Here is a 21,194-nt window from a genome sequence, read left to right as displayed (position 1 = left end):
GATTTAATTCTTTTATTTCAGAAATGTTTTCTTATATTCCTGGAAAAAATATTTCATGTTGAAGTCTCTTTTTCAGGAGCATCTACCAACCCTTTTGTAATTACTTAAATGTCTTCATCTTTCTACTCTATATTCACTGTAATTTATCCAAGTCCAAAGTCAGTGATGTGGCTAAGTTATGCCTGGTCTATTTCTTGGTTTCTCTAACTTCTGTACTGAAATATTTCTGATTTTCATTTGATTTTCTCAGGCATGTGATCTTTCCCTTCTCATTCTGTTACTTTATATTCTCTCCCAATTCTTATTTTATTATATTGATCTCATGTTACTAGTCTATAACATGGAATGCATGTCAAGAATTTTATTTATTTGGTTCTTCACCTGTCTCACCAAGCTATTAAATCCTTCTTTATTCCATTTTTATTAAAGTCTCGGATTTGGACCGTGAATATGCTGCTTCTTTTTACCTTATCCTTACGTAACATGGGTTGCTCTTGGCAAATCTTCTATTTCTTCAAATATAATGTGCACGATTTCTCTTGGGCCCCTTCCCGAGTGCGTTCAGGGGCCGGGCTGTGGGACTTTCCTATTCCTTTGCAGGGCCTGAGAGCAGGGGCGCTGGAGAGGTCCGGCGCAGACTCACGGGCAGTTTTAGGCAATGACCTCTCCGCGTTCTTCTCGCCGCATGAGTTCTGGACAGGTTCCTGCGGAACCGCGATTCTGAGGTTTGCGTGCTAAGTCCCCATGGTCACTAAGATAGAGAAAGGGCCCGGGAAGCACTCATGGCGACGATAACGAGCATGAGCATCCGCAAGGCAGTTCACCTTAGGGCACGGTGGGCCTCGCTGGCGGTCACCACGGCCCGGGGGCAGCGTCTGCGCCTGGCCCCAGAGAGATGCCCAGCACAGAGAACCGCGAATGGCTCCCTCGCCCGCACGGGGACGGGAGGACTGGGACAGACCAGGCAGCCCTGGCCGCAGGCAGCCCTGGCCGCAGGCCGCGAGGCTGAGCGGCCTGACAGCGGCGCGGGGCGCCGGGCGCGGGGCGCCGGGCCGGCTCCGCCCAGCACCCCTCCCGCTTCCTGCGGCCGCCCCGCGCGGTTGCCACGGAGACGCCGGCCGCGCGGACCGCGGGACGGCATTGCGCAGGCGCAGCGTCCCGTTGCTAGGACGGCCTCGCGGCGGAGCAGCGGCGAGGTTCCGAGCCTTGGGCGCAGGCAGCCAGCGAGCCGGCTCTGCCCTGCGGCCGCCTAGCTCCCGCCCCGGCCTTCGCTGCCCAGAGTGAGAGGCTGCCCCGTCCCCAGCCTCCCCCCCCCCCCCCGAGAACCGCGACCTGCGGTGCCCACCGGCAGTGGCCAGCCTGCAAAGGGCAAAGGAGGAGTGTCCCGGCGGGCGAGGGAAGGAGGGGAAGCAGCCCGCCATGTCGAACGCGTAAGTGGTGGGCTCCCAGCCCTGGCCAGGGCCACGGTGGACTTCGGCCAGAATGGCCTGTCCCGCTCCTCCTTTTCTCCTCCGGCCCCTCTCCCCTTTGCCCCTCCGCTCCACCGCCCTCCCCTCCTTGTTACTTTGTAGCAAAATCAGGTGTGTCTGCGAGCGGAGGATCAGCTTCTTGTGGGCAGGGAATAAGGCACTCTTAGCTCCCCCTCCCCGGAAGAGGAGGAGCTCCAGCCAGGTCCTCCCTTATGCCCCCGCCGCCCTTGGGGTTGAGGGCATCTCTGTTCTCGTCCACAGTGATTAATGGCTTCCTGTGTAAATACCATGTTTTAGTCAGCTATTTCGCTGCTGTGACTAAAGGACCTGACCAGAACAACTGTAAAGGAGGAAAGTTTATTTGGGGGCACACAGTTTCAGAAATCTCAGTTCAAAGAGCGCAGACTCCATTCCTCAGGGCACAAAGTGAGGCTGAACATCATGGCTGGCAGAAGAGTGTGGCGGAGGGAAGCAGCTCGCGTCATGTTTGGGGAGCAGAGAGACTCCACCCTCCAGATACAAATATACACCCCATAGCCACGCCCCCATGAGCTACTTCCTCCAGCCACGCCCCACCTGCCTCCAGTTACCACTCAGCGAATCCCATGCGGGATTCATTCACTGATTAGGTTAAGAATATAACCCAATCCTTAATATACCCAAACTTCCTTGCGTTGTCTCACACATGAGCTTTTGGGAACACCACATGTAAACCATAACAACCTGGGTCCCAACACTTAAGTCAAGAAAGATCTTGAGGGAGCATCCCTTCCTTTGCTTTCCACCCAAGCCCTGGTGGAGGTGCTGAGAGGCTGCCCCCAGCATGCGCCATGAGCACAGCACCTGCGCCTGAGTTACCGTGCTTGGTCTTCAAGACAGTAATTTCAAACAGGATTGCTGACTCAGGGACCACTGTTCGAAGTCCCTGAAATATAACCACTTTTCTTCTCCACAGCCAGTCCATAATGTAGGATGTTATAATTCCATTCTGCAGATGAGGAGCTTGGGAACAGAGGCGAATAGCTCATACAGCAGGTGGAGGGTGTGGCCCCAGAGCTGCAGCTCCAGCCACGTCTTGCTGTTGCAGCCCTCTCTGTCACATGAGAAAATCTGAGCAGGGGCTGGGGGAGACCAGTTCAGTGCAGCTGAACACTCAGGCCTTGGGTTCACACAGAGCTCTGTGTGTGGCACAGGAACTTAGCTGTCAGCATAGGATAGTCTTTAAGAGATATAGAATGAGCATAGGTCGGAGAAGGGATGAGGACAGGCCTCAGGTCACCCATGGTGGGAGACAGGGAGGACACATCAGCAAAAAAACCAAAGCAAAATCCAAAGGTTGAGTTCCCTGGAAGCCAGGTGGGGGAAATAGTATTTCCAGGAGGAGGGTGCTGTCACATGCTGCTGGAGACAAGATGGGAGAACCAAGAGTCACCACTGATTTAGGAACCAGGAGTTCAGCGGTGACCTTGGCAGGCCCTGATTCAGCGGAGCAATAGGACAGGAAGATTTCTTGCAGAGGGTGTAGGAGAGTGAGAAGAGAGGAAGCAGAGACTCATCGGGGTGAATCTCTGCAGGGGCTTTCTGCCAAGGGGGCTGATGGCAGTGAACATCAGAGACAGCCTGTCCTTAAAGACAGGAAAGCAACAGCATTTTACTTGCGGAAGGTAGTGGCCCAGAAATAAGAAGGACAGGTGGGACAGAAGGAGAGGCGGTGCCACCTTGGGAGGGAGGGACCTGGGACCCAGTGGACAGCTCCAGGTGCTGGCAGGGTGGGGAGAGGCCCCAGGTGGCCTGCAAAGGTGGATGCTGATGAAGGCCATGCGGAGGGGCAGCCGTGACGTCAACCAACAAGTGGTCCTCAAAGCGAGGGAGTGCTGGGAGGGGGAACGGCCTGGGGTGACCTGAAGGGGACCGGCCCAGCCTCACAGCCAGGGTCGGGAGAGCTGTCGGGGAGAGCCAGCCCTTCAGAGAGCACCCCGGAGGGTCAGGGCTGCTTTAGAGCAAGAGGGTGGAGATTCCAGAGGACACACACCAGACGTCACCGCAGTCAGGTCTTACCACGTGTGGAAGACGGGAGAACCCGCGGTGGCCAGCGTGCAGGCTTCCCACTAGGTGGTCCTTCCCTCTCGCCTCTGGGCCTTCCAGCTGTCACATTCGGTCTTCCCCTCCTGACCTCAAATGTTGTCACCTTTCTAGGTCACACGGCCACCTCCAAAATCATCCTACTTGTACAGAATGCTGAGTCTCATGGGTGAATGCTGCCTTCTCTTTGCCAGGTGCTTTCAAAGTCTCAGGAGCACTGTCCCATCTCTTACCCTGACCCACGGTAACCCTCTGAGCAGGTGTCATTATTCAGGTTTGCCACTGCAGGAGGCGTGAGCACAGGAGGAGAGGTGGCGGCCTCACATGGACACCCTCTGAAACGGGCCCTGGTGGCATCTGCTATGAACCTAGAGCACTGAGTTTCAGCACTGGGGCCCGAACCCGGGGCACTGGGCCACGGGCCACACCCCCAGCTCTCTTTGTTTTTTATTTGGAGAGTCTTGCTAGGTTGCTGGGACTGGCCTCGAGCCTGCCGTCCCACAGCCTCGGCCTCCGGAGTGGTTGGGATTACAAGCCTGTACCGTGGCGCCTGGCTTCTATTTTAAACCTGTGGCATTTTCACCTTGAGAAATCACCTCGCCGAGACCAGGAAGGTAGACACGCGTCCACACAAACGCCAGTGCGGAAACGCGTGTGGCGGCACCATCCTCAGTGGCAAACGTGGCTGAGTGGAGGACACTGGGGGTCCCCACGCAGTGGAGAATTGCTTGGCAGTAAAAGGAATGACATTCTGATTCGCGGTACAGTGTGGATGAATTTTGAAAGCTGTGCTGTGAAAGGGGCCAGTCACAGGGCCACCTGTTCCATGTCCCCATTCACACGTCTTCCGCCAATGACTTTGTTCTCGGCCTTGCCGTGGAGTGGAAGTGACGGGCGTCCAGCATGACCTGTCCTTCTGGTTTTGAATTTGAGCCTTTCCCAGGCTGGCGACACCAGGTTCGGACCTCTCAAGGCTGCTGGGCAGCACCTGGAGTGGAGCTCGTCGGCCCTGCCACCGGGAGGGGACGGCTGACCCTCTCTAGCTAGGGAGGGTGGTAGTTGAGGGGTTTCGGGTGCACTTTCTGCTCAGCACATCAGCTTATCCGGGTTATTTTTAGGACGCAACCCCCTCGCAAGTCGAAGAGCAGCTGTCCATGAATGTGGAGGAAAGGCAGATAGACGTGAGATTTGGGTTGCCGGGGGCGGGAGGAATGCGGCCTAGGGAGCAAGGCTGCTTTCGGGGTGATGGACATGCCCTGGAGTCAGAGGGGGTGGTGGTTGCACAACACTGAGCAGATGGAAACCCCTGAACTGCGCCCTTGAACAGGCGCTCGATGGCGTGTGATGACATTTCAGCGATGCCCTGCCCAAAGTCATCTGGCCATGATCCCGAGCCACATTCCCTTCCTGGAGCCTGTGGCACAATGAGGTCCACGCTGGGTCCTGGAAGCTCCACAGGCTGGTGTGGCTGAGGCACGATGGCCAGGCCCCTGGCAGTCCAGTGTGTGACAGGGTGGCCAGCCAATGCCATGTGGAGAAGCAGAGACAGGGACGGAGCTGGGCAGGGAGGCAGAAGCCAGAATCAACCCTGGAGAACAGGGCTTGGCCGAGGAGATGGAGCCCTCTCTCAGAGCTGAGGAAACAGGCGCAGGGCTTGTGCCCACAGACCCTGGGCATCGTCCATCAACCCTTCTCCTGACCCCTCCAGACAAGGGGCCCTCGAAAGGCAGCAGGCTAGGAAGAAAGTCTGAAGCCCAAGGGCAGAACCTGGAAGGCTTCAGCCACCAGACTGCCGCTGGCCAGGAGTTCCATGAGGGCCAGCTCTGCAGTGGCCTAGGGGCCTCCTGCACCTCCACCAGAGGAAGCCCCTGCGTGAGTACACTTAGCTGCAGCTGGGCTCTGGGCTGGCCTGCCCCCAGCAGCTGCAGCGTGGGTCCCCGGGGAAGCAGCAGTCCCCTTAGCCCTTCACACTGCCCTCCTGCACCCATGCAGGCAGCCTTCTGGCTTAGCGGCACCCTTACCGCATGTGAAGTTGATAAGACACCTTTTATCTTGCACTATCTGTCCCACCCCATGTTTAAGAATTCGGGCAGGACCAGAGACCACCTTCTGCTTATTCTGATATTCTGCAGTCTAGAATTTTCTTTCATGAGGTCTTATCTGGCTCCCACCATGGTAATTTTTAAATATTTAATGTTCTTTATTGGTACTGTCAATGGGATTTCATTTTTCATTTCCCTCCCTGCATTGAGATTGCATGGGTTTTGTCTAAGTCTTTCAACTCTGCAGTGCTAATTGACTCTGTTACTGAATTCCTTGAATTTTCAGTTGTGTCCTTTACAAATAGTGTGTTAAAAATCTTTTGTAGCTCTGTTCTTTAATTATTCCTCAAATTTGAGGTGCATCTCCAGCATTTCTCTGGAGAAGCTCTCCTTGGTCCCTGGTTCTAGCACTGTGGCCACCCCTGTCTGCTCCTGGGTCTGTGGAGGGAGCTTCTCACTCAGGCGTGGGCTGCGAGTAGAACTTCATCAAGCATCTGTGGGAATAAGCCCAGGTCTCACTGTTCTGCTGAGGGGTGGGGCTCCCAGCGCACACTGAGGGCACCTGGGCTCTTGGCCTTGGCTAGAGGAGTGAGGCCTTCTGTGTGGCGCTGTGTTCTGTCTGTGAGAGCTGAGTTCAGGTGGAATCATCCCATACTTTTCCTTGTGCTGTCCTGCCAGGTTGAGGCCCCACCCCTATTTCGTTCAGAAAGTGAATAGAGCACTTTTTTGTTTCTGTGCTACAGCGCAGAGCCCTTCAGTGTGTGTGGCCTGTGTGCCCCGCAGGTCATGACCACAGCACGTTGCTGTCCCTTTCAGGTTCTTGGAGCCTGGGTGTTGGCAAGCTAGTGCTGTGCCCCCCTTTTTATGCCCCCCAGGGCTTTGCCTTCCCAGGGCCCAATGCTTGACGAGTTGCTATGTATGGTGTTGCAAAGCCTGCCAATCATCCTTGACTTGATGGCTTTGCCTCCTCCTGCCGGAATATTCCAGGTGCTTGAACAGGTGTAGCCTTGCCTTTGTGGTCACTGTTCTTTTGAGGACAGTTTTTGCTGTTGGCCGGTGACATGATTATTAACCACAGATTATGCGAGGAGTGAAATGCCCCGCCCTAGTAGGGTCCTAACTTCCCGTAGTAACGTCCCTTCTGTAATGAGCCGCCTTGCAGAATGCCCTTCACTCACAGTGTCTTTTAAACACGACTGAGTTTTGAGAACTCATGCTCGAGCACCCTGGGCTGCGTGCCAGGGGCCGAATTCAGTGTCCTAACGGGGGAGCTGGGGCTGGGGGAGGGTTTTGTTGCTTCGAATCTCTCCGTCTGTGGCCACCACACCTGTACCCATGTCTTGTCACCCTCAGTTGCTTTCTTCCTGATGAGCAGAAAGTAGAAAGTTTAGTGGCCAGAGCATGGTCTCTGGAGCCAACTGCCGAGGTACAGAGCCTGCGTTCAGATGTATGATTTGGGGCAATAACTTCTCTGGCCTCCTGGGGCGTAATTGTACCTGCCTCACAGGGACACTGGGAGAATAACCTGAGTTAGCATATGTAAAGCACTCAGAACAGAGGCTCACAGTATAAAGACTGAAGTCACCATCATTGTCACCTGAACCTTGAAACACTTTCACATCAAGGTGCACTTTAAACTTTTGGCCAAGAAGATGAAAAAACCACTTGTGATCACTGCTTCAGTAAGTGATTCCTGCAATTTCTTGCTTTCGGGAAAGTCTGGAGTGCTTTGGAGGAAGGGCCGGTGGCAGGTCTGGGCAGTGCTCAGTGATGACGGTGGGCCGAGGGCTGGGGAGGGGCGGCTGGACAGTAAGTTTATCTGCATTCCTCCTGAGTTGCCTCAAGGGTCAATAAAGGATGGACAAGGCTGTGAACTCAGGGTGGCAAGAGGAACGTTTGAGCGTGTGACGAGAGCTATCAGGAAGGGAGGGAAAGCTCATGGAGTGAGAGTCAGTGGAGGCAGGGCAGCAGGCAGGCCTGGGCCCCCTGGCCTCCCCAGCAGCTCCTCAGGAAGCGGGGAGCCCTGGTCTTCCTGAGGGGGCTGAGAACAGAGGGGTGGTCGTAGGTCCACCCTGGGGCATTCCCATGGCCCTTAGCACAGCCTAGGGAGCAGGTGGCTCCCGCTGTGGAAGGCAGTCCAGAGGCCAGGCACAGGGCACCCGAATGGGCAGGCAGGAGGATCAAGTGCCCTTGGCCCCCTTGGTCCATCCTCAGCCAGGGGAGGGACTACGCTCTCCCCTAAGCACAGGGAGCAACTCAGATAGCCATTCCCCTCATCCCAAGGAAACCAGTGACAGGCCTGTCACCCTGTCACCATGGGGAGGTCCCTTCCCACACCCTGTGGACCTCCAGCTCTTGGATATAAAAGAGCCAGACCCCATCTAAAGCTGGGCCCTCATTTATCTCTACCATGACCAGATGATAGGTCAGGGTGCCACAGGTCAAGCAGACCCTAAAGGTCTGGTAAAGCAGCCAGAGGTGAGGCCATGGACAGAGTCAAGGGAGACCAGCAGGGCGGTGTCCTGTGCCAGGTCTGGCAACAGCTGGTTGCCGCCCTCTGCTACCTACCAGAGCGACAGCGAGACTGCACACGCCTCACCATCTTCTCCCACCACTCAACCCCAGCATGAGGCAAGGGAGCCTGGCGTGCAGGCCGCGAGGCTCAGCCCCAGGCCACGGCTGCACCTGGCTGTGTCCCTCCCTTGTGGTCCTGAAGCTCACGGGTGATGCCTTTAGCTCAAGTTCATTCACCCATTTTTCACTTCCATGTGACATACACAGCAACTGGTGAATATGCCACAATTCCTTCATCTGCCCCTTTGCTGACAGACATGGGGTTATGTCTACATTTTTACTATTACACCTTTTCTATTCAACATAGTTCTCGAAACTCTAGCCAGAGCAATCAGGCAGGAAAAAGAAATGAAAGGGATACAGATAGGAAAAGAAGTTAAATTATGTGTCTGCCGATGACATGATGCTGTATGTAGAAGACCCAAATACTCCACCAGAAACTTCTAGAGCTGATAAACTTATCAAAGCAGTAGGATACAAAATCAACATACAAAAGTCAATAACTTTCTTATACTCCAGTAATAAATCTGCTGGGAAAGAAATCAGGAAAACTATTCTGTTCACAATGACCTCAAAAAAATAAAATAGTTGGGAGTAAATCAAACCAAGGAGGTAAAAGACCTCTATAATGAAAGTCAGAGAACACTGACGAAAAGAAAGTAAAGAAGACCTTAGAAGATGGAAGGACTTCTTATGCTTGTAGATAGGCAGAATTGTCAAAATGGACATGTTATCAAAAGCAATATAATCAATGCAATGCCCATCAAAATACCAATGACATTCATAGAACTAGAAAAAGCAGTCCTAAAATTTGGAAGAATAAAAGACTCAGTATTGCCAAAGCAGTATAATGCTAAAGGCCTCACAATACCTGATCTCAAATTATACTATGGAACTCCAGTAATAAAAACAGCATGGTACAAGCACCAAAACAGACATGAAGGCCAGCGGAACAGAATAGAAGCTACAGAGGCAGAGCCACATAGAGAGTTATCTAATATTCAGCAAAGGTTTCAAAACTGTTGTAGAAAAAATAGCCTCTAAGCAGATGGTGCTGGGAAAACTGGATGTCCGTACATAGAAGAATGAGCAAGAGTCCTGTCTCTCATCATGTACGAAAACCAACTCGAGGTGGATCAAAGACCTGGAAATTAGACCAGAAACTTTGCAACTTCTGGAAGAAAACATACAGTCAGCACTCCAACATCTTGACTCAGGCACTGACTTCCTTAACAAGATCCCTAAAGCAAGAGAAATGGGAACAAGAATCAGCGAGTGGCATGGCGTCAGATTAAAAGGCTTCTGCACAGCAAACAAAAGAGGAGCATGAAGAGAGAGCCCGCTGAATGAGAAAGTCTCCACCAGCTCTTCCCCTGGTAGGATTGATATGCAGAAGATACAAGAACGCAAAAAACTTAACACCCCGAAAGGACAATCCTGCCAATAAGTGGGCAAAAGAACTGAACAGACATTTCTCAAAGGAAGGAAAACAAGTGGCCAACAAATATGTGAAAGAAATGTTTGACATCCTTAACAATCAGGGGAATGCAAATCAAAATGACCTCGAGTTTCCATCCTCTGTTAGAATGCCAGTCACCAAGAATACCAATGACAAACGCTGGCGAGGATGTGGGGAAGGGTACACTCATACACTGTTGGTGGGATTATAAATCAGTACAACCACTGTGGAAAGCAGAATGGAGATTCCTCAAAGACTAGGAATGGGATCCCCCATGGCCCAGCTATCCCACTCCTGGGTTTTTATTCAAAAGAAGTAAAATCAGCACACTATAGTGATACTGCCACATCAGTGTTTATAGCAGCCCAACTCAAAATAGCCAGTACAGCCCAGGCGCCCATCAACAGATGAATGGATAAAAAATGTGGTATGGATACACAATGGAGTTTTACCCAACCGTGAAGAAGAATGGGATCATGGCGTCTGCTGGCAAATGGATGAACTAGAGAACATCATGCTAGGTGAAGTAAGCCTGGAAAGACACGGTTGGATATTTTCTCTCATGTGCAGAAGCTAGAGCAAAATAAGGTGGGGAGGGAGAGCACACCATGAAAATAGAAGGGAGATGAGTGGAGCAGAGGAAGGGGAGGAGGAGGGACCGAAAAGGGAGGGTCTGCAGAATGAATTGACCAGTCGTGCTGTGTTCTTATAGGAATGTACAGTGGATTGTACACTTATGCAAATCAATAAAGCACTGATTAATACAATAATGAATATAGAGAAGAAAGACCAGGAGAAGAAGGAGAACAGGAGAGGGAGGAGAGGAGGGAAATGGAAGTATGGGGTTTGAAATAGAGCAAATTAAATTCCATGCATGTGTGACTATGTCAAAATGAACCCACTATTACGTGTGACTATAGTGCACTAATAAAAACATTTAAAATACTACTCTAATTATCCTCCGTGCATGTTTACAAGTTTCTCTGCAATACAGTTGTTTATTCATAGAGTCTGCACATGTTTAACTTTACAAAACAGTGTTGAAGCACTTTCCAGAACAGTTGCTCCAGTTTATCCTCCAGCCATGTATATGAGCCAGTCAGCTAACTATTCTGGATCTCAGTTATTTTTGTCATTTAAATGTGTATAACAATACTGGCTTCACAGTTATAATAATACTGTCTTCACAGCCTTTTAAAGTTCTTATTTGATAATAATAGCCGTGGTCAGATCCAAAACAACACACGTACATCCAAACAGGACATTATTTTCTAAAGATCCTGCAGCCACCAAGTACTGTGAGCTCACGCCTGATCGCGAGTTATATTTTGTTATACCAGATGGCAATATGTATGCCTGACAAAATAATTTTTATCTGCTCAATTGTCCAAACCCTGTGTCTTCCCTCAGAATGTATAATAAAATGTGGCACCAGGCCCAAGAAGCCCTCAATTCTTTGCTCGATAAAGAGTCTCAGAAATTGGTGGAGCAAGAGAAGAATCAGGTCTACATCTTCCAAATGTTAGCCACCTTCTACATAAAGTACGTGCAGATCTTCAGAAACCTGGAGAACGTCTATGACCAGATCGTCCACCCACAGAAGCGGTTACTGATCCGGAAGATCCTGGATGGGGTGATGGGTCGCATCCTGGAGCTGAAGAATGAAATGGTCGAACTGGAATTAAGCGAGTTCCATTACTTTGATGATATTTTGCAGGACCTGAAGTTGGCCCCCGTAAGTATGCTGTTGGCTTCTTTCTTATTAGTTTCTTTTCATTGTTAACGATGTATGTGGGTCTGCACCAATATTCTGCAGACTCTATGGACACATTTGCTTAGATTTGTTTGGTGTACTCAAAACCTAAAGGTTTCCATCACACTGTCCCAGCTAGGGCTCAGTCCCCTTCCTTCTTGAGGTAGGTAGGTGTTTGCATGGTCCTGTGTTGTTAGGAGCTGGGGTGCTTACCCAGGACTGTGGGAGTAGAGTGGGCCCACCTGTCATAAAACCCAGTAATACAAATGCTCCCCATTTCCCTGAGTGTGCCCCGCTCTCTGTGTCCATGGAAAGTTCCTCTGGCCTTTGTTCCCCCCTCGTGTCCTCCTGGGTGGGTGCCTGCTGGTTGTTGGTCCTTTATTTCCAGGTGGATGCATCTCCTGCTTTGCTTTGGGTAAGTGGTGGACCAGAGGTTCAGGGCTGTGAGTCTGCAGTTTGATACCAGCGTGGGTTCTCTTCCCCTTCCTCCTGGAGTCCTCCCTGCTGGCACTTCTAATCCCACACCCTCCTCTGGGCATTTAGCCCCTGCCACTGTCCCTCTGACCTTTGCTGCTAGACCCCCACCCAGGACTTCTGGTGCTCTGTCAGGCTGGGTCTGCAGGGGTCATTGGACATCCCACCACTTAGGGACTATTTGCCCTATGAGCTTACCCTTCATTTTGAAAGGAATGTTTCCCCCAACATAAAATCAAAAGGAGAAAATGTTTAATTTTCACATTGGGGTTTAGAGTTTCTTCACTTTGGAAGTATTTTGACTTTCCCGAAGTGTCATGCTTCTTTCTGGGATGTACCCCTTAGAATTGTTGGTCAATTTTATCAACATGGATTAAAGAAACTATTGAAATGAATGACTGAAAATCTCAAGAGCATTCTAAAACGTGTATGACCATAGCATTCATTTATAAGAGTACAGATTAAACCACCATATTTAGCCAGGTGGGTTAACTCACTAGGTAAAATGTGAATGACCTAGGTAAATGTGAAACAACTAGTTATCCAACCATATTCTCAAGTCTAATTAGTAAAATAACATTAAATTTATAAATCCAACTTCAGAAATATTAAATGCAGCTGGATTTAGGTGGGAGCTACTTCCGTTTCTCCCCTTGTCCATAGCCAAATGGCCCCTCTCCTTTGTGTGGTCATCTCCTAAAGGCCAGGAGTGGCTGTTATCATAACAGAAGCCACTGAGCACTAGGAGCGTCACACAGGGGCAGACAGCAGCAGGAAGCCTTCTTGGTGGGGGACTCTGAATGGCCCTGGAGGCAGGGACTGAGCCGTGGGATACCACAGACGTTCACATAGCCAGGGGTTCACCCAGCAGCAGGGGCACGGCCAGGACCACGAGCCAACTTGTGTGCATTTCAGGCTGCAGGCCACCTGGCACCCTCTGCATGTGGCCTATGTGGCTGTCTCTCACATTGACCACAGCTCTGTTTGTTGGCCAGCACCCAGCTGCTTGTACAGTAGGGCCCTGGGCCCTGTTCGCAGGTGATCCCTCCACTGACAGTCTCTGGGCGGCTGTGCCAGTCAGGGCCTCCCTCAGAGGTTCTGAAACCAGGACAGAGAAAGCCAGACCAGTTTCCATCTCTGGGTGTGAACTATAGTTCCCCAGATATGTAAGAGGGTAGAGCCTCGGTCAAGCAGATGCTCTGAGGAATGGGGGAAGATGCTCTTGGCAAGAAAGAGGGAAAGAAAGCAAGAGAGGAGAAACCAGAGACACCAAAAGAAACAGAGGGAATCAGCAGACCCTAAATCTATTCATCCCTGTTCCATAGGGTCCTCAAAATCTGTCCAGAAGTGCCCCCTTTGGGCCAAACTATCCTGAGGACTGTTTCTAAGCCTTCCCTACTAGGTCCTCCTAATGCAGAGAAGCATGCGAGGAGAGCGGGCTCCCGGGCTTCTGCACTGAAGTGCACTGGATTCACTCCATAGAGGGCGGGAGGCCCGGTGTCTGTGTACAGAATGGACAGGATGTCAGGAGGTCAGGATGGACCCCAGCCCCTCTGCCCTCACTCCCTGCTCCATTGCTCTGTCAGACCCTAACTGCCAGATCCTATGATTTTGTGGTCCAAAATGGAGTGGATGGAGTCAAGTCAGTAAAATTTGGCCTTAGAACTTGGAACAGTCCATTGAACAGTTATTTATTAATAAATAACTTTACCACATGAGATACAAGTGCGGTCATTCCTCTCTGACTGCACACACTCATCCCCTGGACACGCAGCTCACTCCCAGGTCACCTCCCTAACTCCATTAGCCTAAAAAAGCTTGGTGTTCAAAAGCTATTGCCACCTTCCAGAAGTCCAAGGATACTGTTCTTCCTAGTTCTAAAAATGATACCCCTTTATGCTTTAAAGCTTGTTTAGGAGAATGCCTGTCCAGAATTTTCTGGGGTGAGGGGAGTCACAGCCTGAATTGGGGAAAAGGGGAAACTAACCCCAAAGACCATAACCTCGGTTTGCCCAGTCAGCTGGTCTACCAGGAAGCAGGCAGGCAGGATGGACAGAGTCTGGGGTCACCTTCTCACTGGGCCAAGGGCCTGAGTCCTTGAATAGCACTTCTGTATTCCTGATCATTGAACTTAGACTCATAAATATTGAATTGGCCTCCACTAGTTTGAAATATTTGGTAGTATTCTTCACACAAGTGAAGATACTTTCCATGTCAAAAACAAGTTTCCTAATAAAGTAAATTAATTTTGCAACTAATTTTCAAATAAGGAATTTAAGTAAAACCAAATTATTAGAAAAGATTACAGTCCTCTGCCCATGAATGGTCAGTAGTGCTCATGATAATTTGTTATGTTTAGTTCAAAGATCTGTATACCCCGCCTGGTTTGAATAATTATTTTAGAGACTGAGAGAACATTATGTTTCTTTAAAGAAATTCCTGGAGTACTTCTGAGCTCATTGAAGCCTTGTTGATGTGAATTCCCCAGGTTGTAGGCAGCATCTCCCTTCTGTTTGTGTCTCCTTGGGATTATGGCTTCTCTGAGCTCCACTGCCTCTTGGTCTCCTGCGCGAGGTGGGCAGGGCCCCAGCTCCTTTCTGTGCTCATCCTTACTGCTGATTTTCAGGAACCCTGAGTCCTGGAACCATGGCTAAAATGCTTTTCTGCTTCCCTTTTCCCTCTTCCAGCAACAGTTGGATATTCCCATACCCAAGTATTTTTTGAAGGAGAAAATGGAAGTAATAAAAGAAAGACAGAAAATCCTTGCTCAGATATTAGCTGACAGTGGATTGGATGCAACTGGCATGGTTTGTATCATTTTAACACATTTTTTCAGTAATCTGTATAACTTCTGTTTCTTTCTTCTACTCCCTATTGTGTGAGAAACAATTAGCTTGTTCGATTTGAGGAGTCACCCCTCTCCCTTCCTTATGCACAGCACATAAGAAGTGGTGTAACTTTTGGCTGTACTTTTGGTGACACGTAATCCATATTTTCCAAGGGCTTAGAAATAGAGATCAAAATGTAATGCTTCATTGGCTAAATTGTGATCTCTCAGACTAAGTGGATTATCATCTCAGCTTAACAGGCCTTCTCAAGTCCACCTTGCTCAAGTCAGAAGCCAAATGCCACTCATATAAAATGACTCAGTGCCAACATGACTTACTAGGAACTTGAAAACTCTGATGCTTTCTCAAATGCTCGTTGACCTTTGATAACTTCAAGTTGAGTGACACTCAAATCTCCTGGAATGGAGGATCTGTGGGGAAGAGAAAGGACATCATTAAAGATCCCCCAGAGAGCCCAGAGCAGGGTCCAGGCAGCTCTCAGCCCCACGCCTCCGCCTTCCACTTCCACAGCTGTCTCAGACCTGACTTCTGTCACCTTTTCTGGGTTCCTACAATTATCCCTCCATACAGCCTTCCTTGGGGGCAGGTATGGTCCTTTTCTGCTGGTCCTTCCCACATGGCCCTGTCTGTCCACCTCCTGGAATGTCTACTAATGCATGTCATTGACTCTTGCTGACTGTGAAGTTAGTGCCCCGTTCCCCTGGCTGATCCTTCTGGCCCGTGCAGCAAGACAGCAGTTGACCATGCAAACTGGGGCACCTCAAGTGAAAGGGCACTGCAGGTGACATGGAGATAGTGGGTGAAGACCAGGGTGCAACAGCAAGAACGGCACGTGGGAACCTCCTGTAGATGGGTCCCATTGGGCATTGTACCCTGGCATGGTGCCTAGGAAGATCCAGGTGTCTTCTAGGGATGGCAGGGGCCAAGGTGCTGCCGGAGGCAGGTGACACATAGCTGAATTTTCCCACGTAGCCGCATGCGGCCGTGAGGACTCGCTCTTTCCCTGACGCATTCCAGTCAAAACGGCTCCCATTCTGCAGAGCCCAACTTGATACAGCATCCTTGCACAAACCTTCCCTGACCCCCAACCCCAGATGATGGTGAGTTCCGTGTCCCTGCCCTGGACTGCTGGCCCCTCTTCTACACTGTGAATTCCTTGAGGTCAGTTCCAAGGCCAGCTTGCGTGGGGGTCCTGCAGCCTTCCTTCCAGCCTGGGCTCCTGTGTCTGCGCTTTCTGTCTGTGCACCTGCCCGAGCGAAGCACTGGGACATCATCTGCTCCCCCAGAGGAACGCTGTGCCCCAGGTAGCCATCAGCAGTGCAGAATCAATCTGAGGTTTTCTCAGGGAAGTGGAGAGGGCGATGGATCTCATTGTGCATGCAGACGACGGCAGGCCCTAGACATTCCCCTTTGCTATCTGTCCTTCCCAGTGTCCCTCTTGGATTGTGCCAGGTGGGCACTGGGGAGGTTCCTCTCCCTTCCCTCGCTCAGCACCCCTCCACGGCAGACCCTCACCTCCGCTGGGCAGGGCTCGCCTCCAGCCTGGCCTCAGTTCAGCACACCTGGGCTCAGCACAACACAAGGCTCCCCCGACCTTCACACGCCCTTCGCTGTCCCTCAAGCCCCAGGCTCACCCTTAGCAGCTTGTTTCTTCAAGGTGTCTGCAGGGCACACCAGAGGAGAACGCTGGGAAATGACGGTCACTATCCGTCTGCCGCATTTCAATGCTTAGCCCGCTGTCGTGGCCTCCGTAGACATCAGGCAGACCGCGCAACGTCCCTAGAACAGGGCTCTTCAGTAATGGCTGAGGGTGTCGGAGTGACAGCTAGGAACCCGAGGGGATACGTGGGCCCTTCCGCTCTCCAGGCGTCCTCCCCACCTGATTAACACCACGGTGACGCTGGGCTTCCTCTAACACGCAGAGCGCGCTGTTGGACATGTGTGCTCGCTGCACAGGCCGAGCAGCAGAAGCTCACCGAGAACACCACCCTGAGCATGCAGGTGAACGGGCGCCCCGTAGGCAGCGCAGGGGCACCTTGAGGGGGCCGCAGATGGCTCAGTGAAGGAGGGTCGGTCCCTGCTGCAGGCAGCTTCACACTTACCGCCTCTCTCAGCCTCAGCTTTCCTACCAGTCAAGTGGCCACAGAAGCGCCTTCCTTTGGCCTTGCTTTAGTGAATCTGAAGAGCTACATGGGAAAAGCATCTGGCACCTGAAGGGTCCCTGTCCTACCCATTCTTCCCTGCGCCCTCCTCGTCCCTTGTAACTCCTGAGCAGCCCACTCCTGAGACCCTGATGTCCCGCGTCACTGCCCTGGAGGCCTGGAAGCAGACCTCACCTGTGTCTGCTGTGCTTCTGCCTCCAGTGGCCTCCCCTCTGCCCTCACCCTCTCATGGACACCCCACCCCAGCAAGGCCCCTGCACAGTCTCTCCCTTGCTCCCGGACAGCAGTGGGCCCTCACCCCCGAGCCCTCTCTGAGCTCACAGGAGCCTGTGGGTGCCCCAGGTGCTTGCTTTTGTCCCTCTTCCCCCAAAATGTCATGGCCACTTGCCTGACTTTTTGTCACCACATACCCCACCTGAGATTCTCACAACCCTTGTGAGTTCTAATGACACTTATCACCACATTTGGATGTTTCAAATGCAAATTCATGAGTCCTGGAAGACATTTCATATGTAAAATTAAACACTCCTGAAATGATTTTAGCTTTGGCCATGTTCACTGGGTCAGTCCATGATTGATTTTAAACCAGCATTTTATCTGACATATATTTTTAATTTTACATTCTCATATTAGTGATGTGGGTTTTTTCGGCTATGAATGGGTTCTTTTTGTTTTTCTGCATGTTTCTTTGGCATTTTTCAAATACAGTAGTCATCACTTATCCAAGACCCAAATGAGTGCCAGAACCGTGGCCAGTAACAATCCTACATATACTGTTTTTTTCCAATACATATATTCCTATAACAAATTTTAATTTACAAGTTAGGTAATGTCTGTTTCTACTTGAAGTTAATGACGTATTGGCGGCAGTTTCGAGCATTTCTGAGTCCCTTCAGTTTCTAGTGTGACTCGTCGCCAACTTAAACTGTTGTGGCTTGAGTTACTATTTTGTTTGGAAGACTAGCGGAAATCTGCGGTCCTTGAACTTGGGATCACAACATGAGCATGGCCGAGTATCCCCATAGGCCTGATTCGCTGGCAGGCAGATAGTGCTGGGCAGGCTCCAGCAAGCAGGGTGTGTCGGAAGGAAGCAGTCTCGTTCGGACATATCTAAATGTTTAATTATTGTTTTTTTGTTTTGTTTTGTTTTAGAAATCCACAGTAAAAAGCATGCCCTTGGAACGGGCTATTAAACTAATCCAGATTGCTGAGCGGGCGCGGCAGGGTCGCCTGAGAGCCCTGTTCATGAAGCAGATCTACCTGCAGGAGTACAGAGCCAAGCAGGCCAGGCTGCTGGGAGAGAAGGTGGCGGACGCAGGGGCTGCCGCACTCCGCATCCAGAAGGTACGCACACGGGGCCCAGCAGCTGGGCAGGGAGCGTCCCACACAGGTAGAGAGATGCTCCAGGTTGAGGGGTGGGTGCTGAAAGTCAGAATGCCCAGTCCTGCCTTCGGTAGAGCTGGATTTCATTAATACTTTCCAGAAGGATTTATTAGTGGTTTCCCTGGGGAAACTTAACCAAACTGGGTCATATTTTAATTTTTTTATTCTAAGTAAGTATTAAACACAGGTATTTATTCACATGTATTTTTTAAAAAAAACACCGCTCATATTTGTTGGGAAAATGTTGCTAAAATTCAGTGAGGATATAAATCCTTAATGGATATTTTAAAGTACATTCATGCATAGACATAATCACAGAAGGGAGGGGAAAGATCAAGACTCGGCAGCTCGCAGGAGAGCATGCCTCTCTAAAGTCAGGACAGTGGCATCCCGGCCAGGAGTGGCCCCCGGGCACTGGCAGAGGAGCACCACTGATTTGTACCCACCTGAGCCAGAAACAGTCCTGGGGAGCTTCTGTGCTGTGTCTCCCGCGTTCCTTTGGAATTTTCTTCTGAAACCCTGAAGCGCCACCCTTAGGTCTAGCCTCACTCTCCTGCCATCTAGAAGTTTCTCTTGAAGAAACCCAGGTAGAGGAACTTCACAAAGGAGAGCAATAGTTCATTTCTGTGATCTGATATTTTCTTCTTTAAAAAATGCTTGCCTTCAATCACACGGGAAAAGAATAGTGCATCAACACACCATGTGCTACCTGGGGTTTATGACCATCGGGACCTTTGGAATGTGCCCTTACGTAGGAGAAGGAGCGTGATGGTGTCCCCTCTGCTCAGGTGTTAACCAAGCAACCGTGCGTCTGCCCTCAGGTTTGGCGAGGTTTCCATCAGTCCAAGAGGACGGAGAAGGAGAGAGAAGAGGAGATGATATTCCTGGGTATGGTGAGTGTCCTTGCAGACAGGACCTGGTTTCTGAGCCAGCACACTCCGGAAGACAGAGTCTTCCCTGACTTTTTGAGGGAAGAAAGGAAAGCAAACTAGTGACTTGAGAGAACAGAGGCACCTTCGTGTACAGAGTCCCCTGCCCCCCTGGGGCCCGGAGAGGTCAGGGTTGTATCCTTCTGGTGGTTCTATGTAGGTGCCGGTGCTCCAAGTGTGGCCTCAGGCCACATGCCGTCCCTGCTGGCCGTCCTGTCTGCTGCCAGGAGTGACAGTCGACTGCTTTAACCAGTGTGGGAATGTGGTCTTCTGCGTGCCACTCTCTGTGTTTAGTGTCATGACTTGATCTGCATCCCTTCCCTCACTTCTAGAGATCAGTCAGGTTGTCAGCACGGCCAGTGTGACGCAGCCCTTTGCTGTGTGAGCGATCATAGACACAACCATTTAAGCCATATTTTAGTGGGATTTTCTCATCTGAATATTAAATTTTATTTTCTGGGAGTTTAGACTTAAATGTAAAGATCTAGCCAGTAGCATTGAGCATGGACAAAATCTGTCACCCCGGTGGGGGGGGGGGGGGGGTTCTTCCAGGAACTGCCTTGTAATTTTCATCAATCTCATGACACCACTCTTGAAGTGACAGCTGACCCAGCGAGGCTGTTAGTGGGGCATAGTCCACCTTCCTGCGGCCCTGGCCTGCCTGCTGGCGCTCTGGCCTCCTGCCTGGCCTCTGGTCAGCACTGGGTATTCTGTTGGAGGAAGGAATCAGGTCCATGTTCCAGCAACATGGAAGCACCCACTTTCCTGGTGAAGGACGCAGTGTCCTTGTGTTTACAGAGTCTCAAATCAAGAGACCAAGCTTCCTGTTCGACAAACACAGGAAATCACACCAGAGTAGCATTCAGGAGCCGCCAGATACCTCAACTGAATCACCTAGGTTCTTGAGCTCCCTTCCATCTTGGCACTTACTTTTAGAGAGGGGTGCCCGGGCTGCACTCCATTCCCTGGTTTTCATTTGTTTGGGGCTGCTGCCAGAACCCAGTGGTCAGCACCTGCTGCCCGTCTTTGGAGACTCTTGTGGTTTAGGAATTCACTGGGTGGAATATCATTCAGCTGTGGGAAGGAAGGAAGTTCGTCACACACGTGGCAGCATGGCGAACCTTGAGGACATTGTGCCCAGCAAAATAAGCCAGTTACACGAAGGCGCATGCTCCGTTCTTGTAGTTCCAGAGGCGTCTGAGTGGACACAGACCCCGGAACAGCACGGAGTGGTGGCTGCGGGGCCTAGGGGTGGGCATAGCAAGTCTCTGTGTGCAGCTAGGTCCTCAAGCCCAGGGAACTAGTTAACCCCACTTAACCACCTACCCACACCAGAGCAAGGTCAAGATAGATTTTAAGTTATATGGGTATTTTTTTTTTGCCACAATTAAAAGGTTTTTAAATTTCCACTGGGCCACTAAAATGTACTGAAGTGAGTCTATTTGGATCTCAGCTACTTGCAAACTAAAAATTAAATGAGTTGCTCCTCTAGTCTGTTGTTGAATCTAAGATGTCTTCAGTTGTAAGACGCATCATTATTTTCAGTGGCCACTAAGAAAATAAGTGCTTCTAAATAAACCAAAGCACACCCTTGATGGCAAGGTGCATCCATCCCTAATTCAGAAACATTAAGTGGTGAAAATGTCCATCTTAAAACTGGTGAAACAGGGTGAGTTGCATCTGTCACATTAGCCAAAATAAGAAGGCTTGCAAATGATAATTATGGACAAAGCGTGATGAGCTCCCTTGACTGAGTCTTTCTGGAAGCCAATCAGCAGGTGCAGCTAGATCCTCAGGATACTTACGTCCTTCACCCTCGACTCCTGTTTCCAACCTGACATCATCAGAAACAGAGGTCCGTGTGCAGAATAGTTCTCTGCAGTATTCTTTCTATTACTGAAAAATTGAAAATGGCCAATTCTATTGTTCTAGAGAGGGCACGTAGCTGAATCGCGGTGGCCTTACGTAAGATGGTTTCATGCCAGCATTGAGAAATACATTTCTGACTAAAGTTTAAT

General features: G+C 50.6%; 1 protein-coding gene across 1 annotated transcript in view; it reads left to right on the top strand.

Moving 5' to 3' along the window:
- The first annotated feature begins 1,074 nt into the window (after positions 1–1,074).
- The window catches only part of LOC306656728 (dynein regulatory complex protein 11-like), a 55,776-nt gene continuing 35,656 nt past the window's right edge, over positions 1,075–21,194 (top strand). Inside the window, exons 1-5 of the mRNA XM_079132289.1 lie at positions 1,075–1,430; positions 11,037–11,361; positions 14,541–14,660; positions 18,017–18,208; positions 19,069–19,140. Of these exons, the coding sequence (XP_078988415.1) occupies positions 1,420–1,430; positions 11,037–11,361; positions 14,541–14,660; positions 18,017–18,208; positions 19,069–19,140 (720 nt within the window). The 5' untranslated portion in view covers positions 1,075–1,419. The remainder of the gene's footprint in view (positions 1,431–11,036; positions 11,362–14,540; positions 14,661–18,016; positions 18,209–19,068; positions 19,141–21,194) is intronic.

This window comes from Sciurus vulgaris, assembly GCF_902686455.1.
Source record: "Sciurus vulgaris genome assembly, chromosome: 3".
NCBI classification, from domain to species: domain Eukaryota; kingdom Metazoa; phylum Chordata; class Mammalia; order Rodentia; family Sciuridae; genus Sciurus; species Sciurus vulgaris.
This window is presented reverse-complemented; position numbering and strand designations above follow the sequence as displayed.